This window comes from Diceros bicornis, chromosome 20 (genome assembly GCF_020826845.1).
Source record: "Diceros bicornis minor isolate mBicDic1 chromosome 20, mDicBic1.mat.cur, whole genome shotgun sequence".
NCBI lineage: Eukaryota > Metazoa > Chordata > Mammalia > Perissodactyla > Rhinocerotidae > Diceros > Diceros bicornis.
In genome coordinates, this window is record NC_080759.1 from 31,057,963 (window position 1) to 31,075,867 (window position 17,905).

Sequence of the window (17,905 nt, forward strand, 5' to 3'; positions counted from 1 at the left end):
AAGGAGGTGGATGTAGGCCTAAAATAGGCAACAGAGGAGCCCAGCAAGAGGCAGTGTCCAGGATGGGATCTCAGGGTTCCCCTCAGGCATTCTGCGCCTCAGTAGTCAACTTGAACATTCTGCTCTGAAGTTCGCTGTTCAGGGAGCAAAGTGGCATCACACCAAGAAAACATCCAGCCATGAGAATGGAGAAGCCCAACAGGTAGAAACACTGGTCTCACAAATTCCTTCAGAGTGGCATTCAAAATATTTACCAACTGGCTTGGCTTGGGTCTAACCAATCAGAATCAGCTGTAAACTCCCAGGGCTATATAGATGCATACTGATTGAAGTTCAGTTCTGCGTGCATGTTTTACTCACATTTTTGTACGTACAGTAGACCTTACAAGTTTTAGAAGAAAAAAAAATTTCTAGTTTGTTCTGCACTGTCAGAACTTCCTTGGTCCATAGATTCTATATCAACAGTCCCCTGTAGTTTATTTAATTGCTGACTTTGCCATTCTCATGCTATTTCACATTAGAAGATAAAGAACCTTTTTAAATTTGAATCTCACTCAGGGAAGTGGCTTTGCAGTCACCCAAACAGAGTTCAAATCCTGCCTTTACAATTATTATTCTTGGCAAAGTGCATAACCTTTCAAAGACCCAATTTTTGAAAATCTATAAAAAGGGATCCTATTCCTCCAGCAAGGGTTTTGGGGAGGATTAATACGGGGTTTCCTAGGTTAAGTGCTCGGCGTGGTGCCTAGCTCACAGGAGGCTTTCACAATGGTAGTTCTGATATTTAGAATTTATTACAATTAGGATAAGTGCTATTTGGTAATTAGCTAATTTTATATACGGAAAAATGGGTTTTGGAAGCAAGATAATAATCTAAACTAACAGCAAAATAAAAAGTGTGAATACTCTGCCAGAATACAGAGTTTTCTAAAACATTAGAGGTGATCACAAGAAAAAACTACAATTGAAATACCAATTACAGCACATTCTCATGTATTCATGAAATAGGCCATCTAATAAATTCTATTTCTGTTATTCTGATTTGAGTAACCACATATAGGTAAAAGCAGTCAAATTATATTTATTTAATAACATTTCATAATTGAGAGGTTTCACTGAATCGGCCACCTCCCCTGCACGCAATTACTCTGAAACGATAAAATTGTACTTCACATAGGAGATCAATTGTGATGAAATGTTACATATCTGTGAAGGACTTTCGCATAGCTTATCCCACTTAGTTCACAAAGCTGGCATCCACCAATGGGAAAACAATGATTAGAAACTCTAAGACCAGACCAGTGTTTCAGTTTAAAAAGAAAAAGTTCAAGAGAAGCCCCAACCCATGCCCCGCCCCTGACTCCAATCTCCACACCCTGTCCAGGGCCAGCAAGAGTTGTTCTAGCTCATCCTTCTTCTACGGTTCTTGTCTCTGTGGAGAAGGAGATACGAAAGGATAGAAGGAGAGAGGTGAGCATGGGGCAGCTCACAAAACGGGAGCAGAGGAGTCCATGTGTGGGGAAGTGTGAGGCGGGCACACAACACAGAGGGCTGGCTCAGTTTGTAGCACGAAAAGACAAACTAGAGTTTCAAAATACTGTCAGATCCCGCCCCAGCTATTGTCACCCCAACTTTGGGCCACGCATTGCAAAGTTTAGCCAAAGATTATAGCATGGATCCCATCCAGCAAGAGTGGAAGGAGGCCCTCCTTTGATCTGAAATACATTAGAATCCTTACCATTTCTTCTAGAAAGAAGGAGCTTCACCCCTTGCCATATGCCTGGGGAGTTTTAGCTTCCAAATTCTAAAGAAGAAGAGAAGTGAAACAATTGCTGGGTGATCGTGGTTATTGTGTATGTAGGGAGTGTGTGTGAGTGTGGGGGTGTGTATGTGGGGTGTGACCTCACCATATCCCTCATATCCCCATATCCCCCAATAATTCAATTTGAAGGAAGGAGCCCTGACATTCAAGGCTAGAGTAAAGGTTGTTTTCAGAAGAGCCAAAATTCCTAGGACTTGGGGAACTTGGTGACTCTTCAGCCCTGGAAACAGCCACGGCCTTGGAAGTCAACCGTGTGGATGGTTTGTGAGGAGGGGAGAGGAGTTTATTCAGATCAACTAACAAACAAAAATAGTGCTCTATGCGGACCAATGGAAAGCCAACTGACAGTGTTAGGTGGGCTTCTTTTCTGATAGCCTCTTTCCTGGGTAAAGAGGACCCAGGGGTGGCACAGGAATCTGGAGGAATTTATAGGCAACACAGAGTCTTCTCTGCCTAGACAATTACAGAGACTTCAAAGAAAAAAGTGTCAACATTTCAGTTCTGAGGTCTCCCCACTACACAGAGCTCTAGGTTTCTGTAAATGTGCCCCCCACTTCCAGAAGACAAAGATTTCTACGCTGGGGTTGACAAGGTGGTCTAAGTAATTGAAGTGTGGTTCTCAAATCATGTGGGAGCTTCTTAAACCCCAGATCATAATCTGAATCTGACTTTTCTCAAAATCCCCAGGTGATTTGATAGACACTGGCCCAAGCTCCCCTGAACTCCCCCAGAGAGGCACTATGACAGAAAGGAACTTATGCCGTCAGCTAGCCCCCCAGCTATGTGTCAGCACACCTCTTTGATTCCCCTGACCATCATTCAGGGGGACTGATTTTACTTGAGTGTCCTTGATTTGCAAGTGGTTACTAACTTCGAAGAGTCTGGGAGCCTTATTTTTTCTCCTATGATTCTAAGATGAACCCATTTTCTCAAAAGATGAAAAAGTAGGGCGGGGTAGGGGGAAGGCTGCACAACATCTTGGTACGTGGTCTGTTCTGTGATCGTGAAGGAAAACTGACCTCAAACTCCCTAAGGATGATGCAAAAATAAATCTTCTGTTGACTTCCTATACATAGAAACAGCCTGTGTCCCTGTTGAGAGCTTCTAACTTCCCAAAGGCTGGGAAAACTGCAGCAGGAAAAGCTGAGGATAGCCCCATTCCAGGCTGTCCCTCTGCAGGGCACTAAGAAACTCCAGTCAGCCGGGTCCTAATGAGGCAACTCCAGCAAAGCAGCTACGCCTGCCCTTCAGAAGGGCCGCGGTACTCACGGAAGGTTCGGATGGTGTCACTGGGCTGGCTGCGGGGGCTGGAGCCATGGGGATTCACGGCCCTCACAGCAAACTGGTAGTTGGTATCTGGATCGAGGCCCTTGATGACCATGGAGTCCATCTGGATCCGCTCTTGGAATAAGGTCCAACTCTTGTCGAAATCTGGTCTTTATTGATTAACAAAACAAAACAAAACAAGAAGCAGTAGTTCAGGAACAGCAGAGGGAAGGGAAACTTGCTGGCTATGTAAACCAACGACATTTGAAGTCTGGAGGCAATACTTATAAAAATGAGTTAACATTTCCTAGCTAAAAGTCATCTTGATTTTAAATCATAGGTCATAATCTTTACATCCCTGCCAATAAAAGCAAGGAGATTATTTTTAGGGCCATCTTTAAGCATTGTTTAAAGATCATCTGCTTTTCCTCGCACGGACTTAACTACAGAGAAAAGATCCCCACACAGGAGTTTATTTTCAAGGATTCTGCCTTCCAGATGTTTCGTAAACAAGCCTTCCCTGATAGTCCCCATTCTCGGAGGTCAGGAGAGCACAGATTCCATCTCTTTATAATCTGTTCACAAAATAAACAAATACAAGTTTTATAGGGTGACTAATAGCATGCATTGCCATGGGAAAACCCAAGAAGATTCTGTTCATGGCCACTCTTACTCTGAACAAAATTGTACGACTGGGCCAACTTGCTGAATTTTCACATGTCCCTCTAAGAACCCTGCAGAGGATGCAGCCCTTCACTTCGAGCTCCCGTCTGGGAAGCAATGTGCTGAGGGTGTTAGAGCACAAACTCTGCAGTGGGACAGAGCCGCTCAAATCCTGCCTCTACTACTTCCCAGCCACTACTGAACCTCTTTGAGTCTCTATTTTCTCATCTGTAAAGTGAGGGTAATAAAAGTACCTATTTAAGAGGGCTGTCATAAGGATTAAATGAGATCTATCTCCTCAGCATAGTGCCTGGCATCTCGCTGTAAATACTCAGCATGGGCTAGCCATTATTTAAGGGACTGAGCACATTACAGAGGCCGGAGGCAGCCCTGGGCCACCTGCCTACTCTCTACCTATGGGCCCCAATGCAGTAGCACCAGCCCAGGTGGCTAGTCAGCACTTGAAGTGGCTAGTCTGGACTGAGATATGCCGGAAGTATAAAACATATGCTGGATTTTAAAGGAAAAAGAAGAATGTAAAAAGATCTCATTGATTACATGTTGAAATGACAGTATTTTGGATTCAGTGGGTCAAAATATATATTATTAAAATTAATTTCACTTGTTTCTTATTACCTTTTTCATGCCACTATTAGAAAACTTCAAATTTCGTATAGGCTTGCTCTGTGTTTCTACTGGACAGCACTATGGACTTCCTAGTTGGAGGGAGAAAGGAGAGTGTTCCAGGTAGTAAGAACTGCATGATGAACTTGGGAATGATTGTGTGTGGCTGGGGAACAGTGTGAATGGCCTAACTGGAGTGGAGGTTTTGTATTAATACCTAATAATAGCTACCATTTATCAAGTGCTTGTGAAGTACCAAGCATTATTCTACTACTCAACTCGTTTACTTCTCACAACTACCTTATGCAGTAGATGCTAATATTAAAAACCTTTCCCCCTTTTTTCTCACAGAGGACACTAAGACACAGAATGAGTAAGTAACTTTCCCAAGGTCACACAGCTGATAAACGGTGAGGCCAACTTGGGTGGACGGGTCAAGGTTGGATTAAGAAGATCTTTGATATAGGATGAAAAATTGAGGTTATAGTGATGGGGGGTGGTAGTCTCCATCTTCGAGCTTGCTTCCGGACCCCCTGTCAGTTGTTCTACTGTTAAACACCTCTGCTCACAGAAACCTAGAGGAAGGCAGGAAACAAAAACCATTGATGTTTCTCCTTTACGAACAACTTATCAGGCGAGGAAATAGAGACTCATTTTGCTGAAAGCAGATGCATGAATGATACATGGATTGCTTTAATATGTGCCCGCCTTGTTTTTCATGAGCAGAAACTGTTGAAAGCCAAATGGAGTCCTTAAGCCCAGGAAAAGATGCTTCCTCAGGCTCAGTGGGCTGATGAGTAGTTAGTGGGGCCCGTATCTCAGAAGAATTCACGTGTTTGGAGAAGCAGAGGTCACAGAGAGGAAGCAGGGCTCCTTTCTCTTTTTCGAAATCCTTTCCCTAAAGATGGACTTCTTGTGTAAACTAACTTTGTCATCAAAGAGAAAAACCTCAGTGAGTGGAAGGAAACACATTTACAAACTCAAATTAGAACAAAATCACTCCACAGAGGAAAGCCACAGGGGATACCTAAAAGTAAAGTCAGAGAAGATGTGATCTTCAGATAAAACCCTCCTGTTATCCTTTGCTAAGCTTCCCTTGTGGCGCTTACAGAGGAAGTGACTGGTAACTGCTCTGGGAACCTGCCATTGTTTACCCAGGGCTACCTGCAAATATTGGCAACAATCGTCATGTAAAAATTATAGCTCCCTCCCTGCCCCCACAAAAATGGAGATTATTTTGTATTTTTTCATTTAATGCAGGAAAGAAAGCTATTTTTTCAGCACATAAGAGATTGAAATCATTAACATTTAACTTCATTGTATAGAGTGAGAGGAGGAAAGCTCAGGCAGATGGAAAACAAGTTCAAAACCTTTAACATTTTGCCTCTGATTTTGTCATGGCTTTTGTATTTAAATGTCTTTAGAGTCTCTTGCGGTACAAAAGTGCAAAGGTGAGGTTGAGAGAGAGATAACCAGGCAAAAGCATTGTCTTAGATCATCCTCAAACAATAGCTTTATCTTTTTCCACTAAAGAAAATCATTTTATCCTAACTACAAAGTTGTCAGTCAAATCACCATGGCAACACTAGCCTGCCAATTTCCCCAACAACAAAAAGGCATTAGGTGGAGTGAACTAAGAATGTGCTGCCATCCCAGGTAAAGATGGGCAGCCACCAGCACAGCAGGCACTTTAAGCCTGGGATAGGGTTGGCTTGGGCATCCTGCATCTCGGGAGATCAATTGAACACCTGTGGAAAGTGGTTAGGTAAGAGAGTTCGAGTGGGGCCGATACGATGCAGTCAGCAGTGGCTATAGAAAACTCACTTAGCTGATTCAAGTAGTCAAGACTCACTCACTGGTTCGCTTTGGTGGGAAGAAGCATTACCATTGGCAATGTTAAAATCCAGCCTGGTTATCAGGAATCTTAGAGATCACTTGGTCCAAGTGTCTGAGGGCCCTCAGATATTACCTGCAAGACTTTATGTGTGAACACCATTTTGTTTTTCTAAGTAAATTATCCTTAGCTTTTTATCAGATTCTCGAAGATAATCATGATCCCAAAAGCTTTAAGAGTCACTGATCTAGTCCAGTCTCTCATTCTACCTAGTTGGACACTGAAGGAAAATAATTTATTTAAAGTCCTAGAACCACTGGGTAGTATATTTTTCTGCTTTATTCTCTTTCTTGTGGGATTTTGACCACCTCACCTATTGCCAATTTCAACCTTAGTGAATAATCATTTTTCTTGGTATTATCAAACCCAGTAGGTGGTTGCCTTGGGCTATTCAATTGGCAAGTGATTAATGATTATCAACTGAGCATCCATCACAGAAACTATATTCTGGGAGCTCCAAGGACCTATAAACACAGCTTCATTCTCGGGGAGTTTGTAATCTAATTAAGAGATAACACATCTAAGGATCAGTAGGAAGCCAGTGCAAAACAGCATATTTCAAGAGCTATATTCGAATGGGTCAGTGTGAACTGGAATGCTGGGGAATGTCTATGAGGACCAGGAAGACCTTAAGTTAGATTTCTAATGTATTTTTGTTTCAATAACTGAAAAGGAATAGAGCATGATTGAGTGGAGGGAGAGAAACATCAGCTTTGTGTATGATCTGAATGTATTAAGCACCAACTACATGTAAAATACAGTGTGGGATATCCAAAGAGAGTTAATGTTATGGGTCCCTGATATGACCAATCAATTAATCTATATAAAAGATGTGTATAATAATAGCCCTAAGTATGTAAATGAATCTATGGCACCTCTCTGCATATCACACACAATCAAGCTTTCCTTATCAACCTCTACTTAACTAACTTGTCAAATTAACCAATGATCCTCATTTGTTCCCACTCATTCAGCATCTGGCTTATCAGTCATGTTTATTCCCAAATCTTTGATTTGGGAATATCTGTGATTTTTTGTTATTGCAATTATGTCATTTAGTAAAATAAAATATAATATTATATAAACTAGTAAAATATGAGTAAAAAAAAAGTGATAGCTATGTTAAATGTTTTTGAAAGACTTGATAAAGCTGAATCACTAAAACATAACTGCCTTTGAACTAAGTGAAAGCAAGACAGCCATAAAATATTGAGAAGAAAATTATAAAAATCTGGAAGGATTCTGCAGTCAGATACTTTGCAAGTGACTTTAAGTTTTTACCTTGAAAAAACTGTAAGTAGAAATTGTAGGTGATAACTTAAAGATGCGGTTAAAATGTCCATACTGCCCAAAGCAATCTATATATTCAATGCTATCCCTATCAAAATTCCAACGACATTTTCACAGAAATAGAAAAAAATACTAGCAAACTGAATTCAACAGCACATTAAAAGGATCATATACCAGGATCAAGTGGGATTTATCCCTAGGATGCAAAGATGGTTCAACATATTCAAATCAATAAATATGATACATCACATTAAAAGAATAAAAGATAAAAAATGAATGATCCTCTCAATAGATGCATAAATAGCATTTGACAAAATTCTACAAACTTTCATGATAAAAACACTCAACAAATTAGGTAAAGAAGGAATTTACCTCGACATAAGAAAGGCCATGTATTTCAAGCACACGGCTAACATCATACTCAATGGTGAAAAGCTGAAAGCTTTTCCTCTAAGGTCAGAAACAAGAGTGAACAAGGGTGCCCACTCTTGCCACTTCTATGCAACATAGTAATAGAAGTCCTAGCCAGAGCAATTAGACAAGAAAAAGAAATAAAAGGCAATCTAATTAGAAAGGAGAAAGTTAAATAGTCTCTGTTTGCAGATGACATGACAGCATAAGTAGAAACCTGTGAAGACTTTACCCCAAAACAATTAGAACTAATAAAAAAATTCAGTAAAGTTGCAGGATACAAAAAAATATACAAAAAGAAGTTGTGTTTCTATACACTAACAGCAAACTATTTGAAAAAGAAATTAAAGAAATAATCCCATTTACAATAGCATCAAAATTAAAAAATACTGAGGAATAAATTTAACCATGGAAGTGAAAGAACTGTACACTGAAAACTATAAGACATTGATGAAAGAAATTGACAAAGACACAAACAAATGGAAAGATATTCTGTGCTCATGGATTGAAAGAATTAATACTGTTAAAATGTCCATACTACCCAAAGCAATCTACAGATTCAGTGCAATCCCTATCAAAATTCCAATGGCATTTTTCACAGAAATAGAGAAAACAATCCTAAAATGTGTATGGAACCAAAAAAGACCCCAAACAGCCAAAGCAATCTTGAAAAAGAGGAACAAAGCAAGCGGTCTCACACTTCCTGATTTCAAGCTATATTATGAACCTATAGTAATCAAAAAAAGTATGGCATGGGCATAAAAACAGACACATAGACCAATGGAACAGAATAGAGAGCCCAGAAATAAACCCACACATATACAGTCAACTAATCTTTGACAAGGGCACCAAGAATACACAATGAGGAAAGGATAGTCTCTTCAATAAATGGTGTTGAGAAAACTGGATATTGACTAGCAAAAGAATAAAACTGGACCCCTATCTTATACTACTCACAAAAATTAACTTGAAATAGATTAGACTTAAATGTAAGACCTGAAATGGTAAAACATCTGGGAGAAACATAGGGGAAAAGCTTCTTGACATTGGTCTTGGCAATATTTTTCAGATTTGACACCCAAAGCACAGCCAACAGAAGCAAATATAAACAAATGGGACTACATCAAACTAAAAATCTTCTGCACAGCAAAGGAAACCATCAACGAAATGAAAATGCAATCTATAGAATGGGAGAAAATATCTGTAAACCATCTATCTAATAAGAAGTTAATATCCAAAATAAATAAGAAACTCATATAATTCAATAGCAAACAACAAATAGTCCAATTTAAGATTGGGCAAAGGACTTGAATATACATTTTCCCAAAGACATACAGATGGCCAACAGGTACATGAAAAGGTGCTTAACATCACTAATCATCAGGGAAATGCAAATCAAAACCTCAATGAGATATCAACTCACACATGTTAAGAAGGCTTTTATCAAAAAGATAAGAGATAACAAGTGTTAGCAAGGATGTGGAGAAAAGGGAGCCCTTAAACAATGTTGATGGGAAAGTAAATTGATACAGCCATTTTGGAAAACAATGTGGAGGTTCATCAAAAATTAAAAATAGAACTACTATATGATTCTGCAATCCCACTTCTGGATATACACCTGAAGGAAATGAAGTCACTATCTCAAAGAGATATCTGCACTCCCATGTTCATTGCAGCATTAGTTACAATAGCAAAGATATGGAAATAACGTAAGTGTCTGTTGATGAATGAATGGTAAAGATGATGTGGTATGTATACGTATAATGGAATAGTATTCAGCCATGAGAAAGAAGGAAATCCTGCCATTTGTAACAGCACAGATGAACCTGGAGGACAAAATGCTAAGTGAAATCAGGCAGATAGAGAAATACAAGGACTGTATGATCTCTTTTATAAGTGAAATCTAAAAAAGCTGAACTAAAGAACTAGAGAGTCAAATGTTGGTTGCCAGAGGCTGAGGGAGAGTGAAGAAATGGGGAGATATTGGTCAGAGTATAAACTTTCAGCTATAAGATAGATAAATTCTAGGGATCTAATGTACAGCACGGTGATTATAGTTAATAATACTGTATTGTCCACTCAAAATTTGCTAAGAGGGTAGATCTTAAGTGTTCTCACCACACACACACAAAACGGTAACTATGGGAAGTGATAGATATGTTAATTAACTTGATTGTGGTAATCATTGTACAACATATACGTATATTAAATCATCATATTATACACCTTTAAAAATCATGTTTTACAACCTAAACATACACAATTTTTATCTGTCAGTCATACTTAAATAAATGTGGGGGAAAAAACCTGAAATAACCAGAAGAATTTTAGGAAATGCAAATAGTTGCCTAGGACATGGCTTCACAAGACAAGATGCATAACAGAATAAATATTCAAAATGATCTCCATATACAGAAACACAAGGGCAAAGCCAACTCAAATGATAAATGTAAAATCTTATATTAAGGTTTTAAGAAGCCAATGGCACAGATATAAAAGAGAAAACCTGGTGTGGCAAAAATCTACGGGGAAAGCAGGGGGCATAAAACTGGACTTTTCACAAACTCCATATGAATTCCCTGAACATCTCTGCTGTTGAAAAGGCCCAGTGCCCATATCCTGGGGAGAAGTGGTTTCCTAGGTTAATCACTGGGCAAGAGGTGCTCTAGACCCATCACCACTTGAGGCAGAGTTCTTGGCTTGGGGTGGAGAACACAGAGTGAGCATAGGACAGTGTTTTTAGATAAGACACAGACTATGTGTCAAATGAAAATGGTGAAAACGCCTTCTATGGTTTCCATGTTGGACTGAGAGACCCAGTGGTTCCTTGGAGGGAAACTAATGGTAGCACATTATAAGGAAAACCCTTTGATGGCAATGAGGAACAGTTGACAATGAAGCCAACTGCTTTGGAAGGGATGAGGGCTGCATCAATGGTTGTATTAAAGCAGAGGTTGAGTGGCCATCAATCAAGGATGTAACAAGTGACTTCCCAAACAGAGTAGGAGGTTGGGCTTCATTCAGAGTCTCTGACCTCGACTCACAGTAAAAAATACACTTTTGCATAGTAACCCAATATACCTATACATATTGTATATATGAATTATATACAAGCACGAAGCCGAAAGAAAAGTTTCAAGAAAAAATACTTATCCTTACTATGTTATCCACTTTGCTATTTTCTTTTCTTTCTCTTTTTCTTTCTTTTCTTCTTCTTCTTTTTAAATGCTGTTAAGAACACACTAAATTGATCTCACTACCCACCGAAGTATTGTGACCTATAATTTGAAAACACTGGACTAGAAGTTTTTCTTCTAGAATACCATAGATGGCGCTTCCAACTCTAAAATTCCAAGCTTAAAGGAAGCAGATGTCATCAGCCATGGAGAGGAATCTATGACTTATAGCTTAATCAAATGTCCAGAAAGTGGCAAATGAAGCCTGTTAAACTCCAAATATGCTCTAGATACATCACATTCTAGAGCACTGTTTTTCAGTTGTTTTTGAATGATCCACAGTGAGACATACTTTGGACATTGCGATCCAGTACACACCACACATACACACACACATGCACACACACACAACTGAAACATAAGTTTCACAAAATAATTCTTACTTTTACTATGTGTGATACCCTCCGATATTTCCTTTTCTGTTCTACTCTTTTTCACTTTTGAAAAACTTGTTCAGGACCCCCTCAACTGATTTCACTACCTTCTAATGAGTAACCACCCACAATTGGAGAACCTCTTCTCTAGAAAGTTGGATCTGAGGTGAGGAGTGAGCTCAAGCGTGTTATAGACATTAACTAGGAAACTGGGCTAAGGATGGATAAATCCTGCTAGGAAAATACTTTTGAAAGTGGAATTCGTTGGAGCAGAAAATAGTCCTCTAGGGGATACAGCAGAACATCCAGAATGGCCTTGACAGGGGAGGCCACTCTACTGGCCCGAGAGGGAGTGGACCCAAAGCCTAATTATAGCACAAACAGAGATATGTGTGGTCTCTTTCCCTCAACATTGGACCTGTCATTCCATAATTTAATGTTTTCTGCAGGACCTTGGATTATCTGGAGGCTCCTTTCCTAAATATTTTCCTTCATGTTATTCCTTTTAAGCATCATCTCAGAAACAGAATTAATAAGACTCTCCCATGCCTTGCATCTGATTCTACTGCTACACTGATTATACCACCTTCTAAGGTAATTTCACATTTCTGTCTTCTCTTCTAGGCTGTGAGCTCATGAAGCATGCTAACTGTCTTATTCATCTCTGTGTTCCTTGGAATGTCCGCATGATCTTTCAAAAATGCAACTACTATGGGTTCCTTTCCTGCTTAACACTTTCCATAGGTCCCTATTGCCTTCAGGACAAATACAAGCTCTGTTATAATGCCTTTCTTGTTCCGACCCTTGCTTACCTATCTCACACCACACAAAGCTCCAGGATTTCTAAGCAGTTCCGGGAACATTTTCTTCTTGCCTCCAAGCTATTGCTCAAGTAGCTTCTTCTGGCCTGAGCCTTTTCATTCTGTGTCTTCCCTCCCCTTTGCCTGGTTATCGCTGATGTGTCCTTCTTAGCTCCTATAAGAAGCTTTCCCAGACTCCTTCAAAACTGGGTCAGATGTCAAGCTTGTGTTCCTCTGGATCCCGGTCCCCACTTGCGCCTGCAACACTCACCACTCTGGACTGTGCTCATCTGCCTTCCTCATTGGGCAATAGTTGATTCACCTCTAAATGTCTTGCACATGCTTTGCATATAGAAGATACTCAATACCCACATTTTTGGATGAATGTATGCTCATAGTAGGTATTTGATAAAGGGTGGTTGAGCTGAATTGAAGTATCTTCCAAATTTGACATTAGGAATAACATGATGCCCCAAACCAGGAGGTGCCATCTTCAGCCGGCTGCCAGGTTTTATAAAAAAAGTTTTACTGGAACACAACCACATCCATTTGATTAGGTATTACCTACTTCTGCTTTCCTGCTACACTGGCAGATTTGCATACTTGATACAGAGACCGCAGAGCTGGCAAAGTACAAAATATTTACTCTCTGACCCTGTGAGAAAAAGTTTGCCAACCCCTGGTCTAAGACAACATTCTGTAACCTTGTTTGTGCCACTTTGACAGTCTGAGGAAACCTATGAATCCTTCTCAGAATAATATTTTTGAATGCATAAAATAAAATACACAGGTGCACAGAGGAAATCAGTTATATTTAAAACAATTATCACAACAGTAAAAAAATTATGATATAGTAATATATGTACTTCTTTTTTTTTTTGCTGAGGAAGATTCGCCCTGAGTTAATGTCTGTGCCCATCTTCCTCTATTTTGTATGTGGGTTGCTGCCACAGCATGGCTTGATGAGTGGTGTGTAGGCCCACGCCGGGGATCCAAACTCATGAATCCCAGGCTGCCAGAGCAGAGCATGTGAACTTAACCACTATGCCACCAGGCTGGCCCTCCTCTCTCTATTTTTTTTTTTTGGCTTCAGGAGGATTAGTCCTGAGCTAACATCTGTGCCAATCTTCCTCTATTTTGTACGTGAGTCACCACCACAGCACAGCTGATGAGTACTGCAAGGATCCTGTGAACCTGAGCTGCTGAAGCAGAGCATGCCAAACTTAACCACTACACCATGGGACTGGCCCCTGTACTTCTTTATTGACACATTAAATAATAACTATCAATGAATTTAATAACTATAACAATTTCTAAGTAGTGATAAACATAGGTATTCTGAGATACGTGCAAAAATTGTAATGGGCTAAGAATGTATCTGTGACTCTAACAGTGACAAAGTCCCAGGAATTGCTCATACCACTGTGGTTTGTTGACTACATTCATATTTGAAGAAAACATTAAATTTCAGTTGGTAAAACTAAGAATGTAATTTTTGTCCAACCAAAGTCCAGGGACCCCTTGAATTCTATCCCTGGATCCCTTGGGGATCTACAGACTGCAGGTTAAGCACCGTCTCTAAGAGAAGACACATAATCCCAGATTATCCAGGTGAACATGACAAGGGTGACAGAAACCTCCAATTCTCTGTCAATTTTACGGACTGGTTTTATATACAGGATTTGTCTACACTAAAGTGAATTTCAGAGGAAAGTCCAAAACCACTAAGTAGTCACAGTTAAAAAAAAAAAAGGTGTATTATTTGACCTTCAGCTTTCAGTCTTTTTTCTTCATGAATTGGTTCAACCCAACCAAGTGACAAACAGGTGGATAGAATGGGGTAATGACAAACTTAGCTGGCAATTTGTCCCAGGCAGGGCAACTGGGGAGCACACATTCATTTACAGTTTACAAATGGCTCCCAACGCTGTTACACAAGAATTCAATTTATGTCAGCTCCCATCAATCTGGCCAGGGATTACATCAGGAGAGCTCACGGTAGGAAGGATTGAAGCTTTAAGGGATCAATTTGTAGAACTGTAGGTCAGACTTCTGCAAAAACATTCAGAATCGTCCTTCCATTGGAGCCTAAGTGGAGGAACTTGACGGCTACCAGAATTTCTGGGACCAGGCACCAATCTGGAAGGTGGTTCTGAGATTTTCAATTTGGAAACTAAAGGTCAGAAAAAGGACTTTTCATGAAGCACCGCTTGTTAATATGAAATCTCAGCTGACATCCAAGTAAGCCCACTCTTGCTTATCTCTAATTCTATTGTTAGCGGTAAGGAAGGCTTATCCTTAAACGGCACAACTTCCCAAACACTTTCATGAAAAGGAAGGGAGATATTTTGTTTTTTCCCATTCTCCCCAAAACTAATTAATTGTGTAAGAATGATTCTTTAAATATTTTAAGCTCTATTCTTTTGGGAGCAGGAAAACCAACATAAGGCTATAACACTGTTAAATATTGCAACCATTTGCCCAATTGCTATAAATTATAGTAAAATGCTATGAAAACAGTTGGCAATTCACTTACATATTGTGAAGAGCTTCAAAACACAAGTGATCATTCAATACGAAATAAAATCACAATGGGAACTCTCAAGTTAGTCTTATACATTAGGTATTATATGAAGCTTTACCACATACCAATATTCCTTTTATGATGAGAAAATGAAATCAATAAATAACTTTGGGTCGGGGTGGGGGAGGGAGATGTGTGTGCAGATCCACGTTGGGTTTTGTTGGGCTTTTATTTCTGCAGTTGGTAAGGTAGGATGTTGGTTACTGTTGTGGCCTCTGAGAATAGTGGTAAAGGATTCACTGAACCCCCTGTAGCTCAAGTAGCAATACATTTCCATTCCCATGTGGCTCAGGGTAAGAAAAAGAACCAACATAAAAAAAATCTTCCATGGGCCGGCCCGGTGGCGCAAGCAGTTAAGTGCGCGCGCTCCGCTGCGGCGGCCTGGGGTTCGCTGGTTCGGATCCCAGGCGCGCACCGACGCACTGCTTGTCAAGCCATGCTGTGGCGGCTTCCCATATAAAGTGGAGGAAGATGGGCACAGATGTTAGCCCAGGGCCAGTCTTCCTTGGCAAAAAAAGAGGAGGATTGGCAGAAGTTAGCACAGGGCTGATCTCCTCACAAAAAAAAAAAAAAAAGAAAAATCTTCCATAAGCCACTCTTCTAAGTACTGTGCCAACATCTTTTCATCTTCCCACCCCTTCTGAGGTAGCCACTATTATCGTCCCTACTTTACAGCTGAGGGAAATAAGGCTCAGCAAGGTTAAGGAGCTTGCGCAAGGTTCCAGCTAGTTGTTGGTATTTTCTAGATTCAATCCCATGACTTCTATGCCCAAATGTTCAGCAGCCCCTATTTGACACGTGGTATGTTTGCTCCGTGCTACGTGCTGTATTCCACAGAGGGGAGCAAGTCAAGACGTTGTCCTCATGTCCTGGCGAGAAGGACAGACCTTGAACAAGTTGTTAACTACAAGTGTGCTGAGTGTTGCAAGTAAATGTTGCAGGGGTACCTAACCGAGTCTGGGGAGGGGGCAGATGTTCAGGGAAGGCTTCCTGGAGGAAATGGTACTTAAGCAGGGGTCCTGAAGGATGAACAGGAGTTGCTAGGTAAAGAGGTAGAAGAACTGTCCTGGCAGAGAACTATCCAAGCATAAAAACTTCTAGCCAGGAAAGAGCATGGCTACATAGGCAAGTAGAAAAGACCTATCAAAAAGCCATAACAGGAACGGTTCGCATTGACTGAGCCCTTACCGCGAGCCAGGCCCTATCTTGTGCATTTCATGTGCATAAACTCATTTAATCTCACAACTCTAGGAGGTAAGTAAATAGTTATCCCGTTTTTCTGTCTAAGGCACAGAGGAGTTAAGTAATCCGCTCCAAATGACACAATTTAAAAGTGGTGGAGGCAAGGGTTGGACCAGGGAGCTAGCTCCAGAGCCTAAACCACCGGTCTATACTGCCTCACCTTTGCCATGAGAAGAGAGAATCAGAGTCACCGGATTTAGAGGTCAAATAGTCCATATTTTATACATAAAGAAACTGAGAATTGGAATCAAGCAACTTGTCCCCAGGATTAGAGGCCAGCTCAGAGCTTGTGTTCTGATTCCACGTTTGGACAAATTTACACCTGAGAGACGAAACGAAGAATCAGACTGTAAGTCTTGATTCTGAATGAGAAACTCCTCTAACTTTCATAGCCTGTGACCTTGACCATGAGTCAAATCACATCATCCCTTAAAACTATTCGAGGAAAATCCATAATCTGTTCAGCTTCCATTCTGAATCCCAGACTTGATCTTCATTTCAGTAACAGCCTTTGCAGGGTCACTTCCTGTGAGGAAACTAATTAAGTTCATTTGTTACTTGTAGGGTAGAAAAGAGTTTATGATGGAATAGAAAGACAGGTGACTTTTGACAAAAATATCAATTTGTGAAATAATTTTTAAAACCCACCCAAGTGTGCATGACCTTGAGAGTCTCAAGTGAAATCAACATGTAGGCATTGTAATCAACTTAGAAGCAGCCCTGTGTGAAGGTGAATATTGCAAGACTTATTATGGAAGGCATCTGCAAGGGACCAGGGAGTTATTTAGGCAGAAAGGTGTGAGAGGGAAAAGAGGGGAAGCATTATTCTTTCTCATTTATTAGTATACCTGAATTGGGTGAAGATTTAGAGATCAAGATTTCTTGACCTGTGACCTAAAACATACACAGAAATATTTTGAACTTGCACATGCACCCAAAATAAGCCAGTGGAGGACTTGATAATGAAAACAGCCATTGAAACAAGCTTTAATCTATTCTTTCCAGCAACTGACAACACAAATCTCTGAAGCAATTTTAACTAATCAGATCACACCTACAAGAAAAACTATAGCTAAGTTAAATGAAAACTATTTTTCACCCTTAACCAGCCTGATAGATAGTGTATGTGGAGCATGGCACCCCGGTTGGAACATCAGAGGTGAAAACTATTTTTCCAGGCCTTTGGTTTTCATTGCCACCATAATATATATTTTTTGCTTGTGAGAAAGGCACTTACCCTGGGGAAATTCTTAGGCAGAAGGAGGAAGGTTTCTCAGATATTTATAGCCCAAATATTTTAAAACATAGGTAGCTATATTTATGCTTGGTTCTTATTTTAATAAACACTAAGCATTGCTGCCCACAAAGTATCAATTTAGAAAAGAAATATTCTCCTTCACCTCAAATGTGTGATTCTTCTGTTTTAACAAAGCAGGTAAAAGTTCTAAAAACATTGCAAAATATGTTACAGCATGTAGACTTACTTAGAATTTGCCTCTTCAAATCCTTTCTACACTGATTAAAAATTAAAAATCTAGACCCAGCCCTGGTAGTCTAATGATTAAGATTTGGTGCTCTCACCGCTGTGCCTGGGTTTGTGTCCCGGTTGTGGAACCACACCACCCATCTGTCAGTGGTCATACCGCGGCGGCGGCTCACATGGAGAACTAAATTAACAACTAAGATACACAACCATGCA

At 40.2% G+C, this 17,905-nt stretch overlaps 1 protein-coding gene across 2 annotated transcripts in view; it reads right to left on the bottom strand.

Moving 5' to 3' along the window:
• Positions 1-17,905, bottom strand: part of EGFLAM (EGF like, fibronectin type III and laminin G domains) — a 175,849-nt gene that overhangs the window by 78,274 nt on the left and 79,670 nt on the right. For both annotated transcript variants that reach the window (XM_058564203.1, XM_058564204.1), the window contains one exon: positions 3,092-3,258. In XM_058564203.1, the coding sequence (XP_058420186.1) occupies positions 3,092-3,258 (167 nt within the window). The remainder of the gene's footprint in view (positions 1-3,091; positions 3,259-17,905) is intronic.